Source organism: Peromyscus maniculatus, chromosome X (assembly GCF_049852395.1).
Source record: "Peromyscus maniculatus bairdii isolate BWxNUB_F1_BW_parent chromosome X, HU_Pman_BW_mat_3.1, whole genome shotgun sequence".
Classification (NCBI taxonomy): Eukaryota; Metazoa; Chordata; class Mammalia; order Rodentia; family Cricetidae; genus Peromyscus; species Peromyscus maniculatus.
The window spans coordinates 74,400,152-74,417,995 of record NC_134875.1 but is presented as its reverse complement, the minus strand read 5'-3'; the positions used below and the strand labels follow the sequence as shown (position 1 = coordinate 74,417,995).

The 17,844-nt window shown below is 34.7% G+C and overlaps 1 protein-coding gene across 1 annotated transcript in view; it reads left to right on the top strand.

Annotated features, from left to right (window-relative positions):
• Apool (apolipoprotein O like) overlaps positions 1–17,844 on the top strand; it is a 62,201-nt gene that overhangs the window by 25,712 nt on the left and 18,645 nt on the right. The window contains exons 3-6 of the mRNA XM_006995648.4: positions 3,054–3,173; positions 6,180–6,234; positions 8,808–8,906; positions 13,130–13,221. Of these exons, the coding sequence (XP_006995710.1) occupies positions 3,054–3,173; positions 6,180–6,234; positions 8,808–8,906; positions 13,130–13,221 (366 nt within the window). The remainder of the gene's footprint in view (positions 1–3,053; positions 3,174–6,179; positions 6,235–8,807; positions 8,907–13,129; positions 13,222–17,844) is intronic.

The window sequence follows — 17,844 nt, the reverse complement described above, 5'->3', positions numbered from 1 at the left end:
TGTTAAATTTCTAGCTGAACAAAAAACTTCGATTCAACTTTTTTTATTAAACATCTTTTTAAAAAGGATCAATATGTTCTTGCTTTATTGAGTACCATTTAGTGAATGTAATTAAATCCTCCTTTAATAGAAAACTTTGCAGGGCTATGAGACAACCATCTTTTAACCAAGAAATTTGTAGATCACTAGAATGAATGGTCAAGCCATAATTATCCCTGGAAATTTCTTTTCTAACTTCATCAGTGTCATGAATTTGACTTATTTTATTGTCATTTGACGGTGTTGGATCATCCCTAGAACAGGAGTTAAAGGTGATTATGAGCTGCCATGTGGATCCTGGGAATTGAACTTGGGTTCTCTGCAAGAGCAGTCTGTGGTCTTAACTGCTGAGCTATCTCTCCAGCTCCACCATTTCCTTAAAAAGCAAAAACCAAAACCCAAAACTTTATGATGAACAAACATATAAATTAACTTTACCACATATAGGTTTTTTTTGGTGGGGGGCTCTCTATAATAAACCTGATATCTATATTTATAACTATATCTAACTAATTTAGAGCTACATCACTTTTCATATAAATTATAAATTTCTGGCACTCCTAAATACACATAGGTATGTGACAAACTTAAATCCAAGCCTTAGTTTGAAAGGAGAAAGAGACGCTCCTTAATCCTAGTATAGCTAGCAAAAAGCTAATTAATTATAAAACAAGAATAATGTTATAAGGCACATATACATTGTACAAGGCAAAAATCTAGCTAGTCAACATATGCACCATATCACATAGGTATCCTTTACATCTACTATCTCATCATACTATCCCATGTTTGTTTTTGGTAGATCTGCTCCAAAGGCATTAGTCATCTACTTCCTTTTCTGTTATCCCGGAAACTTGAGTCTCCTCAATTATATCCTCACCAACCTCCATGGAAAAGTGCCACACCCTGAGTATGAAATCATTCTTTTCTTTAAGCAAATAAGTCCTTACTTGTTTATTTTCATAAATTTTTATATTTATATTTGTTTTTATTAAGTATTGGTTAGAGTATATTTGACATTTGAAAGGTATAAATAATATAAAACCACAATGGATAACCATGTGCTTGCTACTCAGTTTAGAGGAAAGGCAAAATCTCCTGTATTCTCATCCCTTTATTGACATATACCCATGATTCCACTGAGTTTGTTTCATTCCCTTTTTATTTTATTTATTTTTCTTAAATTTGATTTAATGTAAATGTGGGTGTTTTGCCTGCATTCTTGCCTGTGCACCACATGTGTGCCTTGTTCCCACAGAGGCCAGAGAGGGTGTCGGATCCTCCCTGCAGAAGTTAAAGGTGGTTGTGAGCTGCCATGTCGGTGCTGGGAATTGAATGTGGGTCCTTTGGAAGAGCAACCAGTGCTCTTAACTGCTGAGGCTTTTCTCTAACTCCATTATTTCCTTAAAAAAACAAAACCAAAGCCAAAACACTTCATGGGACCTTATCTGTTTTGGTAAGCAATTTGGGTGTTTATACACATTTGAATTATATATTTATGGAACATACTTGCATGTAATTTTCTGCATCTTAGCATTTGGTTTAGTAGTAGTTTCTTTAAAGTCATCCTTATTTTTGTATGTAGTTGTAACTGATTTTTATTTTTTATTTTAATTGCAGCAGGACCTTACTATGTAGCTCCAGCTGGCCTGGAACTAGCAGTGTTGTTTAATTTGGCCTCAGACCTGTGAAGATCTGTCTGCCTCTGCCTTCTGAGTAGTGGGATTAAAGGCATGCACCATCATGCCCAGCAATGTGATTATAGTGATTATAATTTTTATATTTTGCCCTAATTTTTTTTTTTTGGTTTTTTCGAGACAGGGTTTCTCTGTGTAGCTTTGCGCCTTTCCTGGGACTAACTTGGTAGCCCAGGCTGGCCTCGAACTCACAGAGATCCGCCTGGCTCTGCCTCCCGAGTGCTGGGATTAAAGGCGTGCGCCACCACCGCCCGGCTTTTGCCCTAATTTATAATAGTCTGTGGTATGGATTATAATCCAGTTTAACTTTCTACTTTTCCTTTGGTGAATATTTGAGTTATTTCCAGATTTTTACAGTTAAAATTTTGCTAGGATTAAGGGCTGGTGAGATGGCTCAGAAGGTAAAGATCTGTACTGGCTAGTCTTATGTCAACTTGACACAAGCTAGAGTTATCTGAAAGGAGGGAACTTCAACTGAGATCAGCTGGAAGGCATTTTCTCAATTAGTGATTAAGCAGGGAGGGCCCAGTCCCTTGTGGGTGGTGCTATCCCTGGGCTAGTGGTCCTGGGTTCTATAAAAAAGCAGGCTGAGCAAGCCATGAGTGGCAAACCAGTAAGCAGCACTCCTCCATGGCCTCTGCATCAGCTCCTCCCTCCACGTTCCTCCACTTTTGAGTCTCTGTCCTAACTTCTTTCAGTGATGGACTATTGCATGGAAGTGTAAGCCAAATATACCCTTTTCTCCCCAACTTGATTTTGGTCTTAGTGTTTTCATCATAGCAATAGAAGTGCTAACTAAGATAAGGTCCTTACCATCAAGCCTAATGACCTATTTTCAATCCCTGGAATCCTCATGGTGAATTGAGAAAACCAACTCCCATATACCTCCACATGCACACCATAGCATATGTGTGCATAATCATGCATGCATACACACAATCAAATATAATTTAATTAAAAGATGCTAGGATTAAAACTAATGTGTCTCTCGGCTATGGTGATCAACATCTGTAATCCTAGTACTCAGGAAGCAGAGGTTGGAAAATCGTGAGTTTGAGGCCATCTTAGTACCTTGAACTACATAGTGAAGCCCTGTCATAGAAACAAAATAACAAACAAAACAACCCATATGTGACATCACTTGCTTCTGCTTTTCTAAATAGTTTTTATGTTCAGTTTATCATATCCTATTGGTAGTTTAGATTCTATAGACAATTTTAGCCGTTTTTAGGAGGAAGGTTGATTCCTGTTTTGACACAATGCAAGAAAAGGCAACCCAGGTATTTGTTTTTGACATGAACTTTATTCTATCCCCAGCTCCCCATATATACTGCACCACCTCTCCATTCTAAATATGTTGAAGAACAGCCTGGTTATTTACAAATGGGCTTTGCATCCATCCGTACTACAACTGTTCGTTATATTGGCTGGTGCAAGGTAAGTCTATTTTGATAGTAGATAAATATCAATGTTTTTGATTAATTGTTTCAGGTATTTATAGATGCATTTTTAAAAAGAGAAGAAACCACCTTGAAACTTAGTGGATTAAAATACTAAGCATTATTTTGAAAATTAGTAATATGATGAGAGTTCAGATAGCTGATTCTTCTATTCATATGATATTGCCTGAGGCCACTCAGTGGCATTCATCGAGCAAATGGGCTGAGCTAGAGAGGCCAAAATAGCTTAATTTGTATCTTTAACACCCTGTCAAGGGTGGCTGGCAGACTAGACTCAGCTGACATTGTTGACAGAGATGGAAGCTGATAGCACACTGATGTTTTATTACCATCACCATATAAATTTAGTTGTGTGTTGTTAACATCTCTACTGTGAGGATCTTAGTAATAGTGGTACCAGTGTTTTTCTAATTCTAGAGTAATAATCACAGCTTTTACTTCACCAACAAATGTAGCCTGGTTGTAAACCTGTGTACGTTTTTAACATTTATTTTATTATTTTTTGATAATTTCATACATGAGCACCATATTTTATATCAGTACATGAGTATTGTACTTACATCATTTCCACCCCAGCCTCTCCCTCTAACTCCTCCTGTGTTCCCACCACTCCCTCTCAATTTCATGACCTCTTCATTATTGATACACACACACACATGCACACATGCACACACACGCACACACATGCCCCCCCCCCCCCACATACACACACACTGTGAGTCTATTTAGTGTTGTTCATTTGTATATGTATTTAGGACTGACCACTTGGCATCAGATAGCCTATTAGGGTGCTTGTTTCCAGAGAACACTGGTTTCCCTTTAAGAGAAAAGGCCATTAATGAATTGCCTATGACTCTTAATCTGTGACTGGGGCCCTGTGAGATTTCCTATATCTTAGTTGGAATGTCAACTGATAGTATCGTTGTGAAGGTCTTGTTTAGGCTACCATGTTGTTAAGATTTCTAGATGCAGATTCCCTGTCATATATAGTTCTAATATATTCCTTTTAAAAAGAAAATTTTGAGGCTGGTGAGATGGCTCAGTGGATAAAGACACTTGAGATGCAAGCCTGGTTACCTGAGTTTGATCCCCAGAACCCATGAAAGGAAGAAAAAGAGAAACAACTTCACACAGTTGTTCTCTGCCTGACTTCCACACACTGTGTGCATATGTACACAGATACACATACATACACACACACATACACACACACACACACACTAATCATCATCATCAAGAAATTCAATGAACTTATAAAAAATAACATCCTTCGGTGAAATATCTAATCAGTGAACTCTGATGAATCTGGATGGTATTTCAAACATGACATGGGGTTATTTTTGAAAGTTTGTGCTTGTCATACAATTCCAGGGTACTGCTTGTGCTAGTCATCCTTAATAATGTGATCTCTGTGGGAAATATCTTTACTAATTGTGGTCTGAGTCATGCCCCTCAGGCTATATGCCAAGAACTAGATGATTCAGACTTAGGTCTCTTGAGACCTAATTTTCTATAGTGTACTCAGATGTGTCTTCAGTGAGGTAATTGTTCCTGAGAGATCTTTAAATTGCTATTGTAACTATCACCCAATTTAAGACTGAAAGAACATTTTATTCTGTTAATATGCTGAAGCAAATAGGTTGATGAAGGGCACTTTCAAATGCATTTCATCTTCAATGTAAACAACTTTTCCTCTCTAATTTTCTCCTAAATACGCAATCTATTCCTCAAAAAAAAAAGTCTGATTTAAATTACTTCTTTGTGAAAAGTAGCATCATGTAGTGCAAATTCAAGTGCATGCTCCTAGCCTACACTTTAGTGTCTTGAAATTTAGGTAACAGTGCCCCCCAGTGGTAAAAATGAATTCTTCAGCACAGCTAAAGAAAATTTCCCCAAAGACCAGTTTTCTTCCTTGATGGTTAAATACTTCAACACAGATCAGTAAGTATTTTAATGCTGCAGTTGATGTTTTCTGAGTCACTCACGAGAAATGTCTCAGTGTCACTATATGTTTTATGCTAGTTTGTATAGCTTTAAACCAGGGGGAACATCTATGCTCATTCTTAAACTGAGACAAAATTAGTAGATCAAGACATCTCATTTCCCTCAGTTGTTTCTAATACAATTGTTTCTGTTCTTCTGCACTGAAAATATATATTATTCTTGTTTCCATGTCATGGTTTCATACATAAGGAGGCCATATGTTCGGATTGTGTTTTCTTGTTTGTACAAGAGAATCCAGCATGGAATATAACAAGATTCTGAGTAAATTTCCTCTAGTGTAAGTGAGACAACATCTACTATTCAATGAATATAACAATATCTTGGCATTCAAGTAAGTTAGAAACAAATAAACAGAAAAAACATTGCTTTAGCGCATTAATCCCTTTGGTGGGTTAGTATAATCTTGATTTATGGACAATTTATATTCGTATTTAAAAATAAATGCCTCATTTGTTTTTTTCTCATTCTAATTGCACACTATGATAAAGGGAAGAGATAAAGTGCTTTTCATTAGGCCTTTCCTGTTTTTGTTTTTTTCTCTACAAATCATTATGCTGTTGCTATTGAATCCTTATTAGTCAAACAGTTTGTGTGTGTGCTGTGACATACCCCACTTCATGATTTATTTAAGATCCATTCATTTTTTTCCAGGCCATTATATAGTAAGATGATAAGTCATTATAAAATTTTCAGTATCTTTTCTGTGAAGTCACTGATTATTTTAAAGGTATTACTTTACCCACTTTTATGAAGAAAATAATACACCAGAATTACTATGTTAAATAAAATGGAAAGTAAGAGATGAAAATATGATAGAGTAAGCAAATGTGCTCATAGTGAATAAACAGAAAATCTGGATTTAGATTTGAGTGCAATACTAAATCAACAGCTAAATGTAATCTCAGAATTGTGGGCTATTATGTCAATCAGCCACTTCAAAAATCTACATCTCTTTTGTTCTCCTTTTTTTTTGGCTTAGGGTGTTTATATCTTTATGAAGAATGGGATAATGGATACAGTACAATTTGGAAAAGGTAGGTGAGTAAACCATCTATAAGTAGAAATGTATTATGGTTTAAGTTGTATCGTTTAAAATTTAAGAATATGAACATAGCATATTATCCATTACTATGATTACACTGATGTAGAAGATAGATTCTGTACTTTATCTGTAACAATAACACAGCAATAGTATGCACTATTTATTTTACAATTTATTACATGCTGAGGCCTCGTCACATTGCTGAGTGTTGCTATAGAGTTTTCTCTAACAGATTAGAAAATGAGGGTTAGAAAGTTTAACTAGGTTCCCAAGGTTACTAGGAGGCAATGCCCAGATTCAAACTCAGGTCATCTTTAACTAAAGTCCACATTGTATATTTATAAAACATAAGGTAAAGATATATCCCCCCCCCTTTTTTTTTGGTTTTTCGAGACAGGGTTTCTCTGTGTAGTTTTGTGCCTTTCCTGGAACTTACTTGGTAGACCAGGCTGGCCTCGAACTCACAGAGATCCGTCTGGCTCTGCCTCCCGAGTGCTGGGATTAAAGGCGTGCACCACTACCGCCCTGCTATATTCCCCCTTTTGCTAATTAGTTTAAATAAATGTTATTATCTGTTAAAATACATTATGCTTTTTTTTATCAGTTGCTGGGAAATTACATAGCAATCACTCATCTTGAACTGTTTCAGCTAATGTTGGAAAGTAATTGTATTTGATGCTTTAGCTTCTTAATGGTATTTGGCAGCAGACTTAGCTCCCCAATATTCCTTGCCTAGAGCAGTTGGCAAAAGTAAACATATGGAAAACACAAAGAAAAATCAGCTAAAATTTTAGGTATGTACAATAAGCTTAATGAACTTTATTTGAAATATTATTACTTAATATGAATTAAGGATTAACATTTCTTATCAATAGTTTTTGAGACAAGGTCTTACTATGTATCCTAGGTGAACCTGGAACTCATTATCTTCCTGTCTTATCATCTCAAGTGCTGGGTTAATGCATGCAACAATATACCCAGCTATCTTTCATTAATCTTGAGGAACATAATAATATATGTGATTATCGTCAAATAACTATGATAGAAGAGTATATTTTTAGATCTGGAAACAATTTGAATTTATAAAACACCAAGGCATATATACTTTGGATTATGCTTTATGTGTTTTTGTCTTGATCTTTAGTTTTAACCAATGGCTAATGTGAGGTTATTGGAAATAGTGACAAGAGGTGTCTAATTGCAAAACTCCTTTATAAGATAGCATTAATTCTTGCTGGATCCTACCAATGTTGAAGCCTGTTCATTGGAGGGATATAAAACATATATAATCATGTGGTTGATATATTATGCACCCCAATAAACTTATCTGAAAAAAAAAGATAGAAATAATAGAATAAAAGGGTAGATTATTAAATATACTCTGGGAAAAAAAGAGATATAGAAATTATAGAATAAAGGGTAGAATATTGAATCTACTCTGAAAAGTAAAAAGAGACAATATGGATATGATAAGATAAAAGGTAGATTATTGAATCTACCTTTAAAAAGGAACTACTTGTTTTAAATAGGATAAGTAATGAAATTTTTTGTCTGAATTTGTCAAATGTTAATGTACTGGACATTGTTAATGTATATAATGGAGTTTTCTGTCTGAATCTGTCAAATGTTAGTGGACTAGACATTGTTAAAATAATTCTTGACAGTATATATTGTATACACTTATTGTATATACTTTTTCTTATTAGTTATAACTTTTTTATTTTAAATAAAAAAAGGGAAATGTGGTTGATATATTATGCACCCCAATAAACTTATCTGGGTGTCAGAGAACAGAACAGCCACTATATTAAACATAGAGGTTAGGCAGTGGTAGTGCATGCCTTTAATCCTAGCATTCCAGAGGCAGAGATCCATCCGGATCTCTGAGTTCACAGCCACACTGGAAACATCCAGGCATGGTGATACACACACCTTTAATCCCAGGAAGTGATGGCAGGAAGCAGAAAGGTACATAAGGTGTGAAAACCAGGAACTAGAGGCTCTTTTAAGTTTTTAGGCTTTTAAGCTTTTAGCTTTTGAGCAGCAGTTCAGCTGAGATCAATTCGGATGAGGACTCAGAGGCTTCCAGTCTGAGGAAACAGAATCAGCTGAGAAATTGGCAAGGTGAGGTTAGTGTGGCTTGTTCTGTTTCTCTGATCTTTCAGCATTCACCCCAATACCTGGCTCTGGGTTTGTTTTTATTAATAAGACCTTTTACAATTCATGTTACATCATCAGGAACTTATTTTATCGTACTTCTTATTTAAGCTGTACCTTCTAGAGTCATAGTTCATTTAATAATAATATTAATGCATGTCATAAAGAGAGCAAGTATTAAAAGACCTATGGAAGGTAAATTTGATTTTGTAGTTAGTATTATAATACATGATTTGTTTCTGTCCTTATCAATTTTTTGTATAACTTATTTAAAGAGCACTTCAACTACTCACTAACATTATATTGCCTACCCCTGACATACGAATCTCCAGATGTTCTGTACTGTCCTTATGTAGACTGTCCAATTGTAGTCAGTCATTCTTACCCATTGTTAACTGGTCTCTTCAGATGCATATGTCTATCTGAAGAATCCTCCTCAAGATTTTCTTCCCAAAATGGGAGTGATTACAGCTTCAGGGCTGATGGGTTTGGTTTCAGCAAGAAAAGGTATGTTTATAAAATATATTTTCTCTTTCAATGAAATTATATTTTGTTCTGAATTTTACCTTAATGACATTTATTGGATAATGTCAGATTGGGTTAGTATAAGATGTTTAGGTTCTTTACTGTACCATATTTATGTCTATAAAGGTTAAGCTTACCACACTAACTGTAATGAAGAATGGAGAACAACTGAAATTCTTCTATTCTGCTGGTAAAAAAGCAAAGTGATAGAGGAATTCTACAAAATTGTCCCATGCTTTCTCATAAAGTTAAACATACACTTATCAAGCAACATAGGAATCACATTTCTAAGTATTTACTTACCCTAGATGTCCTGACTAGTCTTGTGTCAACTTGACACAAGCTAGAGTTATCTGCAAGGAGAGAACCTCAACTGAAAAAATGCTTCCATAACATCCAGCTCAATTAGTGATTAATAGTGAGGGCCCAGCCCATGGTGGGTGGTGCCACCCCTAGGCTGGTGGTCCTCGGTTCAATAAGAAAGCAGGCTGAGCAAGCCATGGGAAGCAAGCCAGTAAGCAGTACTCCTCCATGGCCTATGGATCAGCTCCTGCTTCCAGCTTCCTGCCCTGTTTAAGTTCCTGTCTTGATTTCCTTCAATGATGTACAGCAATGTGGAAGTGTAAGCTAATAAACCTATCTGAAAAAATAAAGATAGAAATAATAGAATAAAAGGGTAGATTATTGAATCTACTCTGAAAAAAATATAGAAATGATAAAATAAAGGGTAGATTTTCTTTTTCTCCCCAACTTGCTTTTTGGTCATGGTGTTTTGTTGCAGCAATAGAAACCCTAACTAAGACATTAAGAGAAATGAAACACCCCTACATGAATGCTTATAGCAATTGTTAATAATCATGAAAAAGCTGGAAACAAGGTAAATAGTCTTCAAACAGGTAAATGGATAAAGGAATCTGTGTCACATCCCTACAAAGGAAAACTATTCAGCATCATAATAATTTGAGCTATTGGTGCATATAACATTGATTGTGAATTTGAAAGTAGGGAGTGTATATATGATTCTGTTTATATGACATTCTCAAAAAGACAAAATTAGAATGACAGAAATTAGATTGTTAGTTGCTTAAGGTTAAGAATGTAGGAAAGGATAATATGAAGTATTTTTAGTTATATGATATATATTAAAATGTACAAATATATGACTTTTTAAGCACAATGTCAAAAAATATATAGCTGTTGCAATTAAAATTGTAATTTGCTTTTTTGTTGTCTAATTATAATTTTGTTTTTTTTTAATCTGAAGAAATTTATACTACCAAAAAATTCCTGAGAATTGTATGTTAATATAAAGATGTACACTGTCCACTCAAAACTGCTTTTCTTAATAATACTACTCATACTGGAAACTATGTGAAGTATTTGAGGAAGATATGCTTTATCTCAGATAAAATCTGGTTTACTTTTGGTTTTATCCTGACCAAAGTAATTGAAATTAATATTAGCCAGATGGGAATGAAGTCTGTAAAAGTGAGTAACTCAGTCTACCGCTCTTATTCACTATTCACTATGATACGATATATCTGCTTTCTTTATACCTCTTTGTACAGTGTATCTGTACCTACTTTGCTTTTCCATCTGACTATAGCTCTCATGTGAATCGTCTGATAAGATTACAATCAGGCTCATGACTAGTGGCAAAGACTCACAAGGCTCAGTATGTAGTCATGGTCACAGAATCAGAGGGTATAAAATGAATTTAAAAGGAGGGTGACATAGTTTAGAAAAGAATTGGTTGTAAATTTCTAGAAGTCTTTTCCCAGGGACTAATACAACATATACTTAATTTCTCTAGTAACAACTTGAGATGATATGAACAAAGCCAACAAGTGTCGAGTGACAGTGATGGGCAGAAGAGTGGCCAAGTTTTTGTTGAGGTCTAGTCACCTAAACAGTATCTATCTAACAAAATTCCAGACTTCCAAGAGGAAAAGTTCTCAGACGCTAGCAGAAGCTCCTAAGGCAGCAGTCTTGAGTTTACTGTGTTAACTCTTTTCATGCATGCTATTTAACAACCCTGTTTTATATGCACATCATCAAGTTTTAGCTGTTTTCCATCAGATTATTATTTCTTTATATTGAGTGCTTTTGAGCTCTTTTATATTCCTAAAATATATAATAGGTTATTATAAGCTAAAGTAAGCTCACTGTTCTATATAGGTCCTTAGAACTGATTATCTCCATGTAACTGTGTTTGGTAATTTTCGTCCAACTCACTTCTGTATCTTTTCCCTTGAATTTTGAAGGGGATTGTCCACAATGCATTACTTAGTTTCTTAATTACAATGTAGTAATCTTCTGGTAAGAGAAAGTATTCCTTAGGTCATTTGTCATGTTTCTGAATGTGAGAGCTGGAATAATATGTCAGTCACTTCATTTTTCAGACTGCAGTTCTCAAACTACTAGTGAGTAGTGAAGTAAACATAGTAGATCTGAGGGTGTATTTTATTTCAAATGATAGAAATTATGAGAGAGTAGCAAATACAGTGCTTTGTGCTTACTATTTGAGTAAATATCATGAAAATTTTGTCTCAGAAATGTACTATGTGTGATAGATCAGAAATCATCATGTAACCTTATTCTTCATCTGGGTCATAGTACAGCTAAAGGAAGAAAGCTTTCTTCTAACCCTACTGTACTGAAGATAGAAATCTAAAAGAAAACCATTTGCATGTTTCTAAGTGCACAACACACAGCTAATGAGTATCTGTGTTTAGTATTCTTCCTTAACCAGAAAAGTATAACTGTTGAACCTTCATGATAAATATCATTTTGCAGAATGGTTTCTTATATACAAGTAAGAAAGAGTGAATGTCATTTTTTCCGATTGTTTATTAAAAAAAAAAAAAAACCAAAAACAAAACCCTGCCATACACCACCTTAATTCAGGGAATTTTGATGAATTAGGAGATCCTAATCCTGACATATTAGGATTGTTAAGTCAAGAACTAAACAAAAATCCTGAGGAGGAGCAGAGTTGAGATTCAGTTTAGGATATGCTTTAAGTAGTCTAGACTTTCTCTCCCTATACCACAGAAAGCAGCCTTCCTACCTACTTTAGCCAAGCTCAGTCTATTGTTAGACCTGACTTTAACAGGCTTCTTTAAAAATAATTAAACCACACAAAGAAAACACAAGGTTTGTAACATTTCACAAACTGCAAAGTTAGCAGCAATCATTGTCAGGTATTTTTTCACCTTAATATTTTGCTATTTCCTTTTTAAATATGGGTCTAAAAAGCTGTTAGAAAGAGTTAACAACTTACTCTAGTTGAAAAAGCGACATGTAATTGCTTAGTCTCATTCAGAGTCCACCATACCCAGACAGACATTTAAGAGGCCTGTCATTTGGAAGTAGTGCTCTTGGAGGTCTAAGCTTTAGCACAGAATGCTGTATTTCCCACTGTTATACAGCATTGCCGTGGTTCTTTGGAAGTGTTTAGGGAGAGTGTGGGGATAAGATAAAAGCTGTGTGACAGGGCTTGATACAGAACTTCTTATACTCAGGTTAATCAGAGCGATTTCAAGTTGACAGGCTCCTAGTGAGAACCTAGTAAGATTCTCTTTGGAATTTTTTAAAAAGAGATTTTGCTGTCAAAAAAAATGATATGAAAATGACTCTTAGATGCTTAGTTAAGGCACTTTTGAAAACGCATTAATTATGTCAAGCTAATTGTAATTAGTATTACTTCAGTATTCTGAATCAGTGACATGAAGGAGTTATGTACCTTTCGAGGTCGTTAGCTGATTGGTTAGTTGGGTCCTTCACCTTTCTAAGTGTTAATCAGAAAGGGCATATAGAAGAGAGTCCATTTCACTTTAACCTGCTTTGATTAATTCTCCTATCATGCTTTGTTAGATATTTGAAAAAAATGTAATTATAATTTTTAAGTTTCTTAGGATATGAAAAATAATCTTTTAAAAAAGAAGATAATTACTAATTCCTTTGTGTAGATAATTATTAGGTTCAGAACATTTTTCTTAAATTGGACATGATGGCTAAGGGACATTAATTGAATTGAGAGCCTTAAGGGCATTTTAGGTACAATCTTGATTGGTATTACTAACTAAAGAGTAATTTGATATACAGTGATAGCTTAAAGAGGGGCAAAGAAAATATTATAGTATAATAACATCAAGTCTCTGATGGTATGTATTTTGAGTGAATGATTTGTTTGAATTTTGTAGGTTCTAGGTTTAAGAAGATTGCTTATCCACTAGGATTGGCCTCATTAGGAGCAACTGTTTGTTACCCAGCTCAGTCAGTAATAATTGCAAAGGTAAGTTCCTTTTAAGTGAGAGCAGTGTTTGTTTAAACTCCTAATGTGACAATATTTAAATGCCACACAAAACCTTAAACATTTGATTTTCAGAGGCATCTAGGTGAAATAAACTCTTGGGTTGGCACAATTACATTAGCATCTTGTCATGGAAAATGTCATTTTCAATTTTATGATCATCATAAATAAATAGGATGAATGTGTTTAACTATAGTTCAGCAATGTAAAAGCAGGTTGACGGATCAAGTTCAGAGAAAAAATGGGAATTTATGGGGAGAAATACTGCTTCATAGTTGGGACTATATAAATGTGCTTTTTTCTTAGTTAACAGAAAATTATACCTGCCGGCAGCTACTCAGTTCAGAAGATTAACACAATGCAAGAAATAGCGAAATAATAGATTACAGAGACTTCTGAGATTAAAAAAATACAGAAACAAAGTGAATTTTGAAACCAGTGTAAAAAAATACCATCATCCAGCTCATTGTAATTGCTGCACATTTAAATAGTCTCCTAATAATTTGAACAATTTTTAATGGAAGTTTCCTTTTTGCAATGATAGAATTTAGTCCCAGAGTCCCAGACACTGTGCTGGTCAAGCCATAAACTATATTTCCAGGCCTTGTATTTTTACCATGAGTTCAAATTCAGAAGCACAGATTTGGGGTATACAAGTTTTTCTTCTTTTCTGCCATTAGTTATCAACATTTAATATTTCAATTCATACTTAAATATTGTTTCCAAAAGGATGTTCTGTACTTGTATTCTCACTACTATATCTCTTTAATTGTTGATGTAGATAAAACTGCTTTCTTCAATATTTTGAAAATGTCATGGATATTATGAACTCTGCAGTTTATAATGTGATCAAGCTATAAAAGCTTATAAAAGGAAAAGAATATTATTCATTAAATCTAGTTATACTTGAGAAAATTGCTGGATAGAGTGATGAATTTTTTACAAAAGACTCCTTCCTATGAATTTACATGAGAATTAGACACTCAAATTAATGTCGATGCTGAACGAAAACTTGAGCTCATTTTATGTAACCTTTATATTGTTCTCATTTGCTGATAAGCAAATGATGGCCCACTGAAGCTTCCCAGGGACTACCTTATCTGAAGTCACACTCAGCTTTAGGCGTCCCACATTTCTATCTGTTACTATTCCCACTGGAGGATGCTGCCACTGATTCTCTTCTTTTTCTTTTTACAGTAATTTTTCTGTGCATATGTGTATGAGTGTGTGTTTATTTTCATAAAAATGATACCAATTCATCCTTAAATATAAGCATTAGAGAAAAGTTTAGGCTAGAAGAAATATAACCACTAAAATATGCTTCCAACCATAAAAATATCAGTATCAAAATCTCTTGGAATATTCTTCTAGCCGTGTTTACATGATTACATAGAAAGATAGATGAGTAAATATGTAGAATAGAATAATGTCATAGTATAGATCTTTTTAAATTAAGTGTTTAATTCATTTTAACAAAGGAAAAAACTTAAAGACTTATTGAACTTTAATATTAAATTCTGAAAATTATTCTACAGTAAATCACCAAAATTTCTAACAATGCAACTCTTGCTTTTTTGAAATTTTGTCAGATTAGAATATACATATATGTACATATATAAGATAAGTAAATAGATAAAATATGGCTTTTTGATCTAAAATCCATGATAGGACTCAGAAAGTCTATGACTCCTACACTATCTAAAATTGTATGGAAAAAATGTTTGTATATAATACATTCTGTTTATTTTGTATTACCAGGACTGGTACATAGCAATTACCTGAAAAATTGAAAGCAATATATATCTGAAATTTTAATTCAAATTGTACTATGTCTATTTTCTCTACTTGATTGTTTCAAATGTTTGTGTGTACATATCCATGCATGTGTGTACACAGGTAGGTGTTCATGTATATACGTGCACATATGTAAGCATGTACATGTGAAGGCTGTAGGACAGCCTTGTGTACCATCCTCAGGAACACTATATACCTCCTTTGAGGTAGGGTATCTCATTGGCCTGGAGCTCACCAATTAGGCTAGATCAGCTTGCCAGTTAGTTCCAAGGATCATCATGCTTCTGCTTCTCCAGATCTCAGATTATAATTAGACACTATCACACTGGACATTTTTATCTTGGTTATGAGCATTGAACTAAGGTTCTTTGCTTGCAAAGCAAACACTATACTGACTGAACCATGTCCTGTAACCCCACCTCCTTTTCACTATTTTAAAGGAAGGTTGTTCACTAGATATTAGGGTTTTTTGTTAAGATCTTTGACATCTTTCTTACAATAATAATATATATTTAAAAATTACATTTCCATTTTCTATTAGTTTCTTTCAAATAGGGAAAATCATTTGAATAAACATGGTTGCAGAATCCACCTCAATTTTATATGTGTGTGCATGTGGATGTGTCTCCCAGCTTTTTCAATGGCTAATCTTAAAGAAGTTATATTTTAAACATTCAGTTTCAAATCTTTCTAATGCATTTAAGTCAGTTTTCCTAAAAACATATTTTAACTCATATTTTGTCTGTCATGTTGTACTTAAATTGTTTAGTTTCAAATGAAACTGGTATAGAAACTTATAGAAAAAGTAAACGTAAGACTGTGAGTCAACTTGCAAAAGAAGTCATCATATTATGTGAAATAAGCTAGATTCAGAAAGACAAATATTGAATCTTTTCTCTCATTTATGGTTCCTAATTTACATATTGATGCATAAAAGCACACACACATGAATGTGATATGGAAATGTATCTATGTGCACAAATATATGACATGAAAGCATAAAGGAGACTAATGGAAGGAAGAAGACTCAAAGGAAGAAGGAATTGGGAGTGAATATGGTCAAAGGACATGATATACTTGAAAGCAATTGTGTTTAGGAAACTTATCATGGAGGAAATTTTGCAAGGCAATTTGGAAAAGATGTATTTTATATTGAAAGTAACCACTAGTGATCAGTATTCAAAATTCTGCAAGTATTTTTTACTATAAAATAAACCTTTCACTTGGACTGGAGAGGTGGCTCAGTGGTTAAGAGTACTTGGTGCTCTTCAGAGGACCCAGGGTCAGTTCCCAGCACCCACACAGTGGCTCATAACCATCTGTACCTCCAGTTCTAGGGAGTCTAATGCCCTCTTCTGCACAAGTGACAGCCATGCATATGCTGCACATATGTATATGCAGGCAAAACATTCACACACTTAAAATAATGATAATTAAAAAGAAGTAAATAAAATAAATTTTAGAAACTCTGTGGCTACTCAGACAAGTCTCCTTACAAGGATATCAGATAAGAGCTTTTCTATTGTAAGTATTTTTCTTTTTGGAAGGAAAGGGTTGTCAGCTTTCAAAACAAGTGACAGTCCAGACAGTAGGTGAATGAAAGTCTCACTTAGTATGACACTATTGTTTTTTCAAACATTTTCTTTACAGTATTTCATCATTAACTTTATATAAAAATTAACCAAGTAGTCTGTCTTTGGACTTTGTAAAGCATCTAGGAATAAACTTTTATTTGTAAAACTTAAAGTTAACTGAGCTTTATTAACTTTGTGATTAGAAAATTACCTCAAAATATGTTAAATATGTCATTTAACAGGGGTAAAGACTGCTATATGGTAATGATGGTACTTTACATTAGTATATAAAGGAAGGATGCATTATTTAAGAATGTGTTGGGCAGGCAGTGGTGGTGCACGCCTTTAATCCCAGCACTTGGGAGGCAGAGCCAGGCGGATCTCTGTGAATTCGAGGCCAGCCTGGTCTACAGAGTTAGTCCAGGACAGACTCCAAAGCTACAGAGAAACCCTGTCTTGAAAAAAAAGGTTTACATCCTTAGTCATCAGGGAAATGCAAATCAAAGCAACTCTGAGATACCATCTTACACCTGTCAGAATGGCTAAGATCAAAAATACTGAAGACAGCTTATGTTGGAGAGGATGTGGAGCAAGGGGAACACTCCTCCATTTTTGGTGGGAATGCAAACTTGTACAACCACTCTGGAAATCACTATGGTGACATCTCAGAAAATTGGGAATAAGTCTTCCTCAAGACCCAGTTATACCACACTTGGGCATATACCCAAGGAATGCTCAATCTTACCACAAGGACACATGCTCAACTATGTTCATATCAGCATTATTCATAATAGCAAGAACCTGGAAACAACCTAGATGCCCCTCAACTAAATAATGGATAAAGAAAATATGGCACATATACACAATGGAGTACTACTCAGCAATAAAAAACAATGATATCATGAAATTTGCAGGCAAATGGATGGAACTAGAAAATATCATCTTGAGTGAGGTAATCCAGACTCAGAAGGACAAACATAGTATGTACTCATTAATAAGTGGATACTAAATGTGAGGGAAGGGATGGCCAGACTGCAACCCACAACTCCAGAGAGGCTAGCTAACATGGAAAGACCCTCTGAGGGACACATAGATGACCCTGTGAAGGAGAAGTGGATGAGATCTATATGAGTGGACTAGGTGTGGGGGGTGGCAGAGGGAAAGGAGTGGGGGAAGAAAACTTAGGGAAATGGAAGGGTCAAGCTGGAACAGGGACAGAGTGGGAGGGTAGGGAGGA